This window comes from Heteronotia binoei, chromosome 7, assembly GCF_032191835.1.
Source record: "Heteronotia binoei isolate CCM8104 ecotype False Entrance Well chromosome 7, APGP_CSIRO_Hbin_v1, whole genome shotgun sequence".
NCBI classification, from domain to species: domain Eukaryota; kingdom Metazoa; phylum Chordata; class Lepidosauria; order Squamata; family Gekkonidae; genus Heteronotia; species Heteronotia binoei.
In genome coordinates, this window is record NC_083229.1 from 83,173,997 (window position 1) to 83,188,242 (window position 14,246).

A 14,246-nucleotide genomic window follows, 5' to 3' on the forward strand; every position below is an offset into this window, starting at 1 on the left:
CCTGTAAGAGGAGGCTTATGTGAATGAAGAGTGGAAGGCACACTCACAATTAATTTATGGTCTGGAATTGGAAGTGCTTGATCTCCTGATATTCTGTTATATAAATTGAAAGAGAAAAGAAAGACTCTCAAACTAGAAACTGAAATACTTTAATAAAGATCTATTTTACTCAAATGGAACAATAACAGTAAGTTCTCTCACTGTCATACAGTACAGTATGAACTATCAAGGAACTAAATAGCTAAATGTTGAGTGTATTTGATTTCTTGAAAGATAAAGGGGATCTTATAAATCTGCTTAAATGTCTGTAAAAACAAAGTAAATGAAGGAATAAGTCTACGGAAGATAAACACAAACAGCTCAATCAATATCTCAGTTTCAGCTGCGGAATATTACTTGTCCTTCATGAACAAGCCTGTATCGAATTTAGTGGTAACAAAAATCTGTCATGCAGCAGCAACCAATAGCCCTGAGGGGCTAACATGACATGATGCAGGGAGGTATCAGGGCCTACACTTCGTCCTCAGAAGCTTGCTTGTTTTGCTGTTATGATCCTGTGTATATGCTAGTATTAGATATTTTTCACACTAATACAGGAGGTATGTGTCCTCAGTAAGCCGCCAGTTCTCAGCATCTTCAGGGGCAGATGAAGTTACTTCTAGAAATTCCAAGAGGCTTTAGCTGCACAAACACAAAGCAACTCCGCCACCCAAAAGCTCCTCAAATAAAACAGCAGAATTTCAAAAGCAGCCTGTGAGTCACCTGCCCAGAGCAAAAAAAACAGGTGGGGCCTTGCCTGAGCTTAAGAAGCTCTCTGAATTCAAGCCCCCGCCCCCATAAACTGATTAAACTTAGCTAGGGGAAAGGAAACAGGATGAACTTGGCTCTGCAATGACTTCCTACCCACCTATTTAGTAACAGCCATGAGTTAAAAGGCATCTGCTTTCAAGACTTCCCCATGCCATGTCTTTGAAAACTGAGCTGGCACCACAGAAAACAAGAGGCCAAAGGAAGTTTAAAGGAGGGTAAAGGAAAAGACTAGAGCACACTCTCTCTTTCTTAAAGCAAACAGTTCATAGGGATTGGAGAATAAACTGTACTTCAGTAAGCTTGGTGAAATAATTTTGTTAGAAAAGACTGTTGCCTTTGAAATTTGCCTGCAAGCTCAGCAGAGAATTCCTATTTAATGCTATGTAACAACATATGCATTAATAAAACACAGAGATCAACAGACTCCAGACTTGTACCTTAATGTCATAGCCGTACTTCCTTGGATTCTGCCCAATACGAGAATTTCATAAGGCTTCTTGTGAGGAGACTCCAATGGAAACACAAACTCTCCAGACCTTGTAATCTAATGTAAAGAAAATGGAAATCAATTCCATGAATGCGAATTAATTTTCTATTAATATATCCTAATATTTTGCCATTATATCCTATTTTGTCATTAGTCTAAACTTACACAGTGATAGTATATATGAAATAAATTTGTATTACAACAACCTTAGAAAAGAATATAAAACATTAATTGAAAGTTGGTAAAATGTTCTACAATCCATGTATTTTAAATGCATGTAAAACCCTTAGGAATATATCTTAAAAATGAACTGATCAAGAAAACAGAAGGGAAAAAAGATTAGTAACTTACCTTCACCCAATACCATTCTACCACTCCATGCACAGCCCAGAGGGGATAAAGTTCATCCTTTACAAAACGGAGATGCTTCTGTCTGTTAGTTACCCATGTGACCACAAGGCACCCTGGGGCTGCCAGGGCAGGCACAGGAATTTGCTTGATTTGCCATGATGGCAAGTAGCTATACCTACATTGGATATATGCAGAATGTTTGAACAGGCCTAGAGCTAGAAAAGAGAACAGTAGGAAACAGACTTCTGCATTTATTCTGACAACCTTTCACAAACTTTTTCTTGCACCAAAATTTACACAAATTAAAATCTGAGGCAAGAGTGACATCCAGTGGTGAAATCTGTTGGCATTAAAGACGGCACCCGCTTTCCTTAACATTCTGATCTAGGGAGTGCAGCAATTCTAGCAAAAGCAGTCTTTTATTTCCAGAGACATTTATGCTAGGAAAATGAACTTCTAAAAGATGTAAAAATTACATTATATTGCAATTTTTCTTTACAATCCAGAATAGTTATAATATCATTCTCCCTGTACAGCCACTTAAATCTTATAATCTATACAACAGGGAATGAAGGCAAATCCATGCCATCCTTTTTGCTTTTGTTCATCAGCTGTTAGTATGGCAGTGCTTTATGTCCAGGTGTACCATTTAGCTCATTATTGCCCAGAAATTCTGCAGAAGCAAACAGGAATACACAAGGAATGGCTTTCCGTCAAGAGGTTTCCCAGATAACAGCTTTCCTGATTTCAGTAAGTCAGGAACTTCTATATTTGTTTTTGTGACCTCTACACTTATGTTGGAAGAGTGGAAAAGGTAAGTTTAAGCACGTCCTACTGACAGCTTATGAATGAAGGGCAAGGCTAAGTTTGGAAAGCCAGCTGTGCCCCTTGTTTTGCTTCCTAGTGGCAGAGATAGCAGCAGCTGCAGAACAGAGTGATAGAGCCAGAAGGGGAGCCTTCCTCCTCCTTTTACATGCTGCAGCTTTTCTTCCCTGTCGGCGGCATTTGATACAGTCGACCATCAGTTACTAAAGCGCCGCCTTGCCGACATAGGGGTTAGGGGGCTGGCCTTACAGTGGCTTTCCTCCTTCCTCTCCGATCGGGGACAAAGGGTGGCCATTGGGGGCGAGCGATCCCAGAGGCACACACTTGATTGTGGGGTGCCTCAGGGAGCAGTTCTCTCCCCAATGCTGTTTAACATTTATATGCGCCCCCTTGCCCAGATTGTCCGGAGGTTTGGGCTGGGTTGCCATCAATATGCAGATGACACCCAGCTCTATCTACTAATGGACGGCCGGCCTGGCTCCGCCCCAGGGAACCTGGATCGGGCCTTGCAGGCTGTAGCGGCGTGGCTTAGATCGAGTGGGTTGAAGTTGAACCCAGCGAAGACAGAGGTCCTTTGCGTGGGTCGCGGCGCCCAGGGAGGGGAAATAGCTCTCCCAACCTTCGACGGCGCACCATTGGAACCAGTGCGCCAGGTAAAGAGTTTGGGTGTTTTACTGGAGCCTTCATTATCAATGGAGGCCCAGATAGCAGCCACTGCCAAGTCAGCATTCTTTCATCTGAAGCGGGCAAGGCAGTTGGCCCCCTTCCTGGAACGCCGCGACCTCGCAACAGTGATCCATGCAACGGTCACCTCAAGATTGGACTACTGTAATGCCCTCTACTTGGGGCTACCTCTGTGCCGGACTCGGAAGCTGCAGCTAGTGCAGAATGCGGCGGCCAGGCTGCTACTGGGGCTCCCGAAATGGGAGCACATACAGCCGGGGCTGCGCGGACTGCACTGGCTGCCGGTTATCTACCGAGTCCAGTACAAAGTGTTGGTTATTACCTTTAAAGCCCTATATGGCCGAGGACCTGCCTACCTAAGGGACCGTCTCTCCCCGTATGAACCCCAGAGGGCACTGAGGTCAGCAAGTAAAAACAAAATGACCATCCCTGGGCCGAGAGAGGCCAGGCTCCAAAGCACCAGGGTGCGAGCCTTTTCAGTTGCGGCACCTGCACTGTGGAACCAGCTCCCGGAGGAGGTGCGGGCCCTGCGGAACCTCGACCAGTTCCGCAGGGCCTGCAAGACTGCCCTTTTTAGATGCGCCTATAGTGATACGGACTGCTGAGTTGCAATGAATGAAGAACCGCCATCTTTAACACCATTTAAACTGGCAGCATCAGCGCCAGAACAGCCATTACTGCCAGATATATATATATAATGTAATGTAAATTAAGTGTTTTAACTGAATTAACGGGTTTTTATATTTTTAATTTTAAATGTTAATCTAATGTTTTACTATTTATGTTAATATACTATTCACTGTTAGCCGCCCTGAGCCGCTTAGCGGGGAGGGCGGGGTAGAAATAAAATTTATTATTATTATTATTATTATTATTCCCAGTCAGTGCTGCTATCATGCAGAGAGAGAAAAGCCAGCACCATCCTTCATAAGACTGGAAAGAACAGAGTCCGGGGGACGGGGACGGGGGGGGGGGGATGCAGGCATGTATACACTGTTTCTCTCTCCCCCCCCCCCCTTGGTAACAGTCAGTATACAACACAACTGAGAGTGTCCATTTTATGCACAGTGTTGCAAAGCACATTTGGTAAATACTGACAGAAACATTTCTTTCTGAAGGATTGAAACAAAATCACAAATGTGAATGTTAATAGGTGCTTCAAGACAGCTATTCAACAAGTGATTAAAATAGCAGTAATACACATTTACAACAGATTACACATATACTTTGCTTAAAAAAAATAGCTCCTGATTGGGGAAGCCTGAGGAATGAGTTAGTAGAACAAATCTTTCTCCACTTTCCCCAAGCAATCTGCTGATTGCCACAGAAATCCACTCAAACAATTAGTCCTGTTAACAAAATGCATAATGGAATGGGGAGCCACCACAATGAGGGAGAATTAAGTAAAGGAGCCCCTTTTCCCTCTTCTGCAGATGTAACACCCATCACTAAAAGTTGGCATGAGGCTGCTTCGTTTCAACACATTCCTTATTGTAAAGGAATGTACACACCTTACTCAGGGACTAGCTTTTCCAGCCTGGCATCTTATTTGAAATGAAAATTAATTAGGAGCCTACCAGAGCCATTTTAAATTATCAACACTCTCCTCAGGCTCAGACCTCTTTTTAGTTTGATTAACCTTGAAGCAAGAGAGCACTTTGAGACTCAGGTTGTTCATAAATTAATATTTTGATTTATGAAGTGGCCATTTATTTCAGTGCCATAATAAAAGTCAGCACAGCCCACTGCTTAAAAAGCATGCTGCAATCTCCCACATCTACCCCTCCCCAAGTCCCACTGTACTTACAATACTTTACCTTAGAAAGCTGCAAGCCCAGATTCCCCACTGTGTTATAAATCTTGAATATGAAATATGAAAGCAATTCTATTTAAGTGAAGTTTTGCCAATACAAAACTGTGGCAATCTACTGGAGAATTAGATCCATGCATTTTAATACAGCAATTGTGCTTAACAGAATGCTTATCATCAGAACATTTAGAATCCAATCAGAAAAGAAATGGGGGGGGGGGGGTTAAAGGGAACCACTAAGTTGCCTTGATAGTTGTCCCAAAGCCTGTGCAATGGACTGTGTGATTGGTGCAAATAGAATGCTATATACAGTTGCAACTCTTCATTGCACTGGTGCAACCACCAACTGTCAATTTCCATGAAACTAAGACAAAGCTATAGCATTAATAAAGAAGAGGGGAGGGAAGATATGTTGTTTAATATGGAAATATAAATTTTAAAATGTGCAAACATACCGATTACTTCTTTTAACAGATTTGTTCTCCCATGGTGGATCAATTACAATTACACCAAATTTTTTATTATCTAAAAAGAAAAAAAAACCCTTCTAATTATTTCAAATAAGGCATACAATTGGCAGAAACACCTGACTTTCAGATTTTTAAACAGCCAGAAACATAGCATTATCATTCCTTTTAAAAGCAACAAATTTTTATTTTTGCTGCTCTAGTAAGTTCACTTTACTCAAACATAAAGATAAAATATATACTTTTGATACTTTTGGCTCTACTTTATATTCATTCAAACAGGCAGATGTCAGTTTCAAATATACCATAAATTCTTCTCAATTATTAGTGAACGAACCATATTCTCTTAACTATGTATTAATCTGGCACTGTTATATTTTTCAGAGATGCCACAGGAACATAGTAAAGAGTGAATATGCTTGGAGAAGAACAAAAAACCCTCATAAAAGTCAATATAAAAATTAGTTAATAACCAAACACTAAATGCTAAAAGTCCAATATTCCAGTAATCAGATTGTCTATTTTTAATAAAATGGACAAATCCATCTGATATTATATTGATAGATCACAGAAAAACTTATTTTTAACTGGAAATGTACTTACAGTTCAAAAGTGGCTGCATACAAGAAATATCAGATAAAAGAAAACTGCTTTTGGGTGGAAATAAATATTTATGTCCCATTAATGTTATTAACTTTGTATCATTTGTGACATTTTCTGTAACACGGGAAAGCTGAACCTGTTCTGGCACAGAGATGTCTTCATTTAGCTTGCATACAATGCTTTCTTCTGTTTCATTTACAAACAAATACTGTTTTGCCATCTCACATAATTCAGCTAAACTGAAATCACTGTGTCTTGTGTCATGAGTCCTGGAACAGATTAGTTTTGCAGAACTGGGCTGGAGAAAGCCACTTTTGAGCCCCTCCTGGACTAAACTTCTGGTACCCTCTGAAATCATCTTCTTTATCTGTACAATACAAAAATATACAAGGGGAAAATTAAAATTCTAGTCAAAATCAGAAGTGAGTCAGAGCATGTTACTCCCATTCTGCAGCCTCTTCGAGTATGACATAGTTTCTGGATTCAATTCAGGGTACTAGTTATCACTCACAAAGCCCATCATGGTTTTGGACCTTCATATTTGCAGGACTGGCTCTCCTGCTATGCTACCTTGTGATGGTTTTGCTCATCTGAAGATGCCACCCTGCAAATGTGTAAGGGTGACAGCTGCCCATAAATGCACATTCTGTGTTGTGGCTCCCCCTTGTTCTTGTACCCCAATGTACTTTGTTACAACTGAGGGGTTTTTTGCCTAGGCATGGTCTAATACAATGGTTCTTAATCTTTTTTGGCTCAAGAGCCCTTCTGATAATCTGATGACCTCCTCCTCAGAAAAACATCATAAGATGGCAACAATGACTATTGTATGTTACCTTATTATTTACAATAGTATCCCAAGTCACCCTAAACTTGTTTAGAGTGAAACAATACCTTAATAACATAATTTGACATTTTTTCACATAGTCAGTTTCTTATAATTAACATTTTTGTTAATTTTTTGAAATGTTTATATTCATCTATATACTTACAGAAAAAAGATAAGAAAAGCACACTTACATACACATAGTAAAATATAATAAATGACATATAAAACTGTACAGATATACAAATTTTCAAAGAAAGAAGGAAAACAAAGAAAAAAATCATTCTTGGCATCTGGTTTACAGACCTTGAAGCCCATGCATGACTCCCCTAAGGGATCCTTGGACCACAGTTTAAGAAGTTCTGGTTTACTATAATTAACACTGAAGCCCTAAGAATGTTTTGTCATAGATATGGTCATTGAGCAGGAATATAAGGTAACAGTTGCTGGTCTTGACTTGAAAAGATCATGGGATTTTTCAGGCCAGAATCAGTTGCACTTACCTGTAATTATTGTTCATCAAGCATCTTCTGTGCAGGCACACATGGGACTGGGCATTAGCAGGCCTTCCATTGGATAGGTCTTTACAGCTAAAAGCCACCAGGGGGTGATGCATGCTGGAGCCAAAAACTTGTTCTGCCCAGAGGCCATTTGTTCCTGTGCAACAGCACTTCCATACCCTCAGTATCTCTAGTATCACCAAAGCCAGAGAATGGAATGGGGCAAGACAGAGGATACCTGCACAGAAGATACCTGTAACTATTGTTCATTAAGTAAGTACAACTTTGTTTTCATCATCAATCTTCTGTGCAGTCCCATATGGGGATTCTAGCAAGCTACTCACCAGGTGGTGGGGCATGCTCTCTCTAGCAAGCTACTCACCAAGTGGTGGGGCATGCCTTGCCCATTTGAGTCTCATATCTCGTCTGCAGATCCAAAGCATAGTGATGTATAAACATGTCTGCTGACGACCGGGTGGCACCTCTACAGATCAAAGGCACTCCATCCAGAAAAGCTGCAGAAGCCATTGCTCTAGTGGAATGGGGATGAATGTTCAATGGACATGGCAATGTGCCCCTATCATAACACTCTCTAACGGTCCTGACAATCCATCAGGATAGGGTCTGAGCTGACACTCTCCTACCTTTTTTAGAGCCACTTAAACAAACAGGGATCTATCCCTGTGAAACTCCAAGGTTCTCTTGAGATATAAAATAATAATGTCCTTCTAACATCTAAAGAATGCATTTACCTGGTTGAGGTAACTAGTGAGGTAACCTTCATAGAAAGTTCTGCCAAAGAACAGGTATCAAGGGATTCAAAAGGCTTGAGCATTAACAGTGCTAACACAACAGATAGAGTCCACTGCGGACTAAAGGATCCCTAGGTGGGCAGAGATTACCTAACCCCTTAAGAATCCTCTTAGACAAATGATGGGAAAAAACTAATCCTTCCACAATTACATTATGAAAGCAACAGATAGCAGCCAGGTGAACCTTCAAAGAAGAAAATGCTAGGCCTTTAGCTTTCAGGCATAATAAACAATCAAATATGACCTACAAAGGGGCATCACCACGCGATACATCCTTCTCACTACTTCAGAAGGAAAATTATCTCCACTTATACATACAGGTAGGTAAGTGGGCTTTATGGACTACTGCTCAATCTGTCAGCTTCTATGCTAAAACTTCCAGGAATGTGGATAGCTTGAATGGAAGCACTGAATTTCACTGTCATGTCCCATGTCCTGACATTAACTTCTAGAGCCTGTACCCCCTTGTTTGTTTAAATAAAACATTGTAACTGTATTGGCTGTCTGGACAAGAATGGACCAGTTCCAAAGAATACCTTAGAAAGAAGGCATAATGAACATTCTAAAATGTTAATGTGCAGCAGCTTCTCAACTCCTAAGCACCCCTAGGCAATAATCCCTCAAAGCGGGTACCCCAACTCAAGAGTGAAGTGTCCATAATAGGGACTACCTCATGTTCAGAAAATCCAAAGGAAGTCCCCCGGAATAAATTATCCATAGAAGACCATAACAATAGAGCATGTGACAGGTCTCAAAATAGAGAATCTGTGCCATAAACTATGAACCCCAGCTCTATAACAAGAGAGAAACTAGAACTGCAGGGGATGTATATGTAACCTAACCATAGGCAGGACTGTGGTGGTAGAAGTCATATATCCCAAAAGGATTCAGAATTTTTTGAACCAACTGGAACCAGTGAGACCTGAACTGTCTCACCAAGGCCAAGATAGTTGGAGACTCCAAAAACACAACCTTCTCTTTCGGCAGCAAAAGAGGAACTGGGGGTAAGGGATGCTGCTGCACAGGATCACGTGGTCCCTGGGCAGAAACAAACTTCTGGCTCCAGTGCACATAATAAACTTTGGGGCAAGACAAATGTGCAAAAACATAAATTCTAAATTAACAACTGAGGAGTACATCTGAAGTTCCACAGCAGATAAACTATTCTGACTACTATTTTTCAGACTTACCCTTAAATGATATTCTAATGCATCACGTTCACCATGATTTAATACACTGCTTCTTCTTTTTCGTTTCTACAGTAAACAACACACATAGATGTCAGTAATGCTACCACTTAAAAATATTAACAAATGATGTGACAACTGCTATGATCCTTTATATTAAGATACAATTTGCCTGTTTTGAAGAAATTATTTGAAGAGTCAGTATTTATTTATTTATTTGTCAAACTTATATCCTGCCCTCCCCTGACGGGCTCAGGGCAGCTAAAAACAGCTAAAAACATTGAGAATTAACAAACGTAGAATATTAAAAAATAAAATATATAATAAAACATTTCCATACATATTAACAATCATCAATCCATTCATTAAAAGTCCAAGATGGCAAGTTTCTAATTTCCATTTTACTAGTTCAGTGAGATTGTCGGTGCTGTAAGGTAATAGCCACCTCCCCTTAACCATTGAAGGAGAGTTTGAATAATTTGGTCTTACAGGCCTTACGGAACTGTGGCAGGTCCCACAGGACCCTGATGTTTTCGGGGAGGGCATTCCACAAAGTGGGGGTTATTAGCGAGAATGCTCTGGCTCTGGAGGTAGACAATCGAGCTTCTTTCGGTCCTGGGATCTTAAGGAGATTTTGAGACCCTGAACGTAATGCTCTCTGGGGTGTGTATGGGGAAAGGCAGTCTCAAAGGTAGACAGTTCCCAGGCCATATAGGGCTTTAAAGGTTATAACCAGCACCTTGAAGCAAAACCGGAAAGCCACAGGCAACCAGTGTAACACTTTCAGCACAGGTTGAATGTGCTCCTATACAGGTATCTCCATTAACAACCAAAGACTGGTTCATATGTTATTTGAATAGTATGCAAGATACTTTCATGCAACTCGATCCTATGCTCCAGTAATAACTGAAAGAAGGAATGCAACATGACATGATTGCCTGGACCTATCTTATCTCATACACTTATAGGGGTCACTACTTTGTGCATGGCCAAACCCACTTCAGTCTACTCTAAACCACATTACTAGAATTAACAGAGCAAGCTTGTTGATCTAGACTCGAGCCATGATTCGAGCCTTGGATGTATAAGATTCTGATTTGAAATTCTCAGGGAAACTTGGGAAAAGAGGGGTCCCGCACCCCTAAGAAAAAAATGTACCAAAAAGGAAAAAATGGGTTAAAAAAACTTTTGTCACTATCTCATAATGTTGTAACATAGTCACTTAATAAAGTTCAGAACAGACAAATGTAAATATTTAATGTCACACAGTGTACTGCCACAGTATATGGTGGTGACTGGTTATCTTAGTTAAAAAAGGAATCAGATGCATTCACAGAAAAATAGGCTCATCAATGGCCATCAGCTTTAATAGATAATGGAAGCATACCTCTCCTATCAGAAGCTAAGGACATACATGGGTGTGGAGGGGGGGAGGTCTGTTGCATTCAAGCTCTGTACTTCTTCCCAGAAGCAACTAACAGTTTGAAACAGGATGAGAAACTTTGGGAAGGTTTATGGTTCATAGGCAGAGCACCTGCTTTGCATAGAGATCCCAGGTTCAGTCTCTAATCCAGGCGTGTCAAATGTCCAGCCCGTGGGCCAGAATATCTTTAATTTAGTTTGTCTGCATCCTTTATAAAATTTATATCTCTACTACCTCGGTCTCACAGAGCCCCATTTGTTTCAGATCCGGCCCTCCTAACAAATGAGTTTGACATCCCTGTGGAGTCCAACACCTTCAGTTAAAAGGATCAGGCAGTAAGTGATGTGAAAGATCTCTACCCAGGACACCAGAGAGCTTTTACCAGTCAGCTAAAGGTGACCTTGACATAAAGAAAGGAAACAATGTTAAAATTATTAGTTTCAATGGTACCATTGCAAGAAAAGGAGCACATAAAGCTGACAGACTTTGGCTCCATCTTTTTTTTTAAATGAAAGCTTTCCTGATAATGAGCAAACACTGAAATTAAATACTGCCTTTTTTGCTATTGTACCCCAGAAGTGCTAAAATTGAACAGCGGTCATGAAGATATTCTCAAAGTCAAAACCTATGAATATTAGCTCCTTCCAAGACCTCAACTCAGTGACATCAAGAAAGCTGGATATGAGAAAAAACTTAGAGTAGAATCAGTGACAATTAAAAGGTCATGGAAGAGGAAAGACCACTGATTATGCCAGAACAGAACCCTAGGCCCATAAGCATATCCTTTGTGAGGCTCCTCATCCTCCAACTCCCCTGGCTTGCCCTCAGCTGAGTGTCTCTGGCAGGTCTCCACAGGCCTCAGAGCAGGGAAGGGAATGAGGATACACAACCTTATTTCTTCTCTTTTTCTCTGGACCACAGCTCTTGACATATCAGAGCAATGTCTTCACCTCATTCGTCTTACCAGGAACCTGCCTTTAAATGTCTAAATAGCTCTGTCCCTTCCCCAGGCATACTCAACCTCTGAGGGAGGACAGTGATTTGCTCCTTCCCAACCCTCTTTCAGGGCTGCTGAATGGCCCCCAACTTCAGTCCCCACCCCTGCTTTTCCCTTGCCCACCCAGGCCTAGGCTGCTATTGGCTTTACTTGCTCTGGTGCAGGGTTCTCTGGTCCTGCCCTGGCTTCTACCCTGGTTTGCCTTGGTGTAGGCCATACCAGCTCCACCCCAGCTTCTGCTGAGGTTTGCCTGGGTGCAGACCACTCTTGCCCCATCTTGGCTTCTGCTGAGGCTTATCTTCTCTAGGCCACTCCAATGTTGGGCCCCAGCTGGTTCTTATGCCTGTGCCTGGAGTTAGGATACGAGGTAAGGGATCTGGGTTGTCACCTGGGGGGCTGCCAGGCTCTTTGTCAGTTGAGGGTGGGGCTACTGAGAGCAGCATCCCCCATGACATCAGTAGAGGTTCTGGTCCTAAGTCCAGCACATCTCCAGACGTGCTGCTAGAAAATGCTTTTTGTGTTCTATCCCAGTAATAAGATTTTACTTATTTGATTCTACCCACATAATGAGATATACAATGTGAGTGTATAACGGAGCAGTGTAATGGTTATTAATATATCTATAGAGGGTTAAAAGTGTAGGTAAACTTTGGTTGCATATAAAAGGCAGTGATTTCCAGTAGTAATTTGTAAGAACATATTTCATACATTTCTGGGAGATATGTTTTCTTTTCTGCAACAATTCTGAACACAGGGATATTGAAAGGATAGTCAGCAGAAACCTCTCTCTCTCTCTCTCTCTCCATAATGTACCTTTTTAGCAGCTTCAGAATGAGTGTTGCCACTCTCAGCTCCTTCCTGCTGTTCTGATCCTTTGTCTTCTAGACCAACCTCAGAGTTCCACTGCTGAAGTTCCTTTTGAAAGTCTGCAGCTATGTGGGGCTTAAACACACTAAAAAATTCTTCCCTGAACAAGTAGTATGTCTTTTGCAGCATTTCATCTGATTTCTTCCCTGCAGTTCCATGCTCAGAAGCCGACCTTTTTTTACAAGAATCTGAATTAACTGGGGTAGTGGCCACAACAGGATCCTTATCTGAGAAAGCAGAAGCATCAAAAAAGGTTCCGGAATAATGTTCATGGGTGTGGCACAACTGGTAGCCAGACTGGTTTATGAAGAAGAGATGATCCAGTAGCCATCCTGCTGACTGACAATGTATGATAGCCATTGCCTGTTTTTCAAGGCATTGTTCTTCTGACAGGACCTAATGACAGATTAAAAATCAATATCTCCCTGAAAATAGCAGAAATAGACCATTATCCCACAGCACTAATACTTTGTGTCAGGGGAAGCCAACATGATGCCTGCCAAGTGCATTAAGAAAGCAGGTGGGGCTTCTGCCCAGCGAGGCTTCTGATTGACTGCTGTGCAGATTCTAAAAACACTGCTTTGGCAGCAGCTGCCACCATGACACAAGGATCTTCACTGTGCAATTGAAGGTAAGCTGCAGCAGTCATTTTGTGGCTGAGTGCACCTCCTATGACAACAATTTTGTGGCTGTGTTCACCGAAGGTGCCCGCAGGCTCAAAAAGTTGGAGACCTCTGCTTTATAGTTACAGAAGGCAAGTTAAGACTAATATCCATCACATAATATATGATGCTTAATTATTCAACATTTTTGTTTTAAATATTTTACCATGGTTATAGCTCAGTAGCATCAATAATCCAATCATATATAACCGAAGTACACATTTTAATATTCTTAGCATATTCCTGCTACAGAGTTCTTGTTACAACTTTTACAAGAATGTCACTATCTGAACCTCTGTTATTCAAGCATCAAGTTACTGAAATCATAAGGTCACACCAAGCCCAGACTAGACACCACACTTGATTAAACCCTGTTCCTTTTACAGCCAGATGTGAAATTTGGGGACTAGTCTTCCCAAGCATGCTGGGACCTGATTCAGCTTGGGAGTACAACGCAGGTGTGTGTGTCCTGTGCTCTACAGGCAGGCCCAGTTAGGTCTCCTCTGAAGCAGGATCCTCAGCTCTAGACAGTGAGGCTTCTTTCTCTGTGGTCCTGGAGTGGGTCAGTCCTACCCATCCTTTGACATGGGGCAGCTTCCAAGTATGGACGATTTGCTCAAGATCTATCTAGGTTCCGACAGATCATTATACTGTGTTTTCCCCCCTGCAAGTAATGCATACTCGCCCCTGAACAGCTTTTGAGGCTTTGCTCAAGGACGTGAAGGGTGATTCTAAAGGTATGTTATTCAAATTATACAAAGTTCTGTTTAATACATCTGAAACTAAACCTCTAAACTATCAGGCTAGTTTGGTCAAAGACATTAATAAACATATTGATAGATTTCAGTGGAACAGAATTTGGTCCTCATATGGTAACAAATCTAATATTTTTAATATTAAATTCCAATTTGTAAAAAATCTTATGAGGTGCTATTGGT

At 41.3% G+C, this 14,246-nt stretch overlaps 1 protein-coding gene across 1 annotated transcript in view; it reads right to left on the reverse strand.

The window, feature by feature from the left end:
• The window catches only part of METTL4 (methyltransferase 4, N6-adenosine), a 33,853-nt gene that overhangs the window by 15,827 nt on the left and 3,780 nt on the right, over positions 1 to 14,246 (reverse strand). The window contains exons 2-8 of the mRNA XM_060243940.1: positions 12,593 to 13,042; positions 9,363 to 9,428; positions 6,038 to 6,404; positions 5,423 to 5,492; positions 1,649 to 1,823; positions 1,248 to 1,354; positions 2 to 93 (exon numbers count right to left, since the gene is read on the reverse strand). Of these exons, the coding sequence (XP_060099923.1) occupies positions 2 to 93; positions 1,248 to 1,354; positions 1,649 to 1,823; positions 5,423 to 5,492; positions 6,038 to 6,404; positions 9,363 to 9,428; positions 12,593 to 13,006 (1,291 nt within the window). The 5' untranslated portion in view covers positions 13,007 to 13,042. The remainder of the gene's footprint in view (position 1; positions 94 to 1,247; positions 1,355 to 1,648; positions 1,824 to 5,422; positions 5,493 to 6,037; positions 6,405 to 9,362; positions 9,429 to 12,592; positions 13,043 to 14,246) is intronic.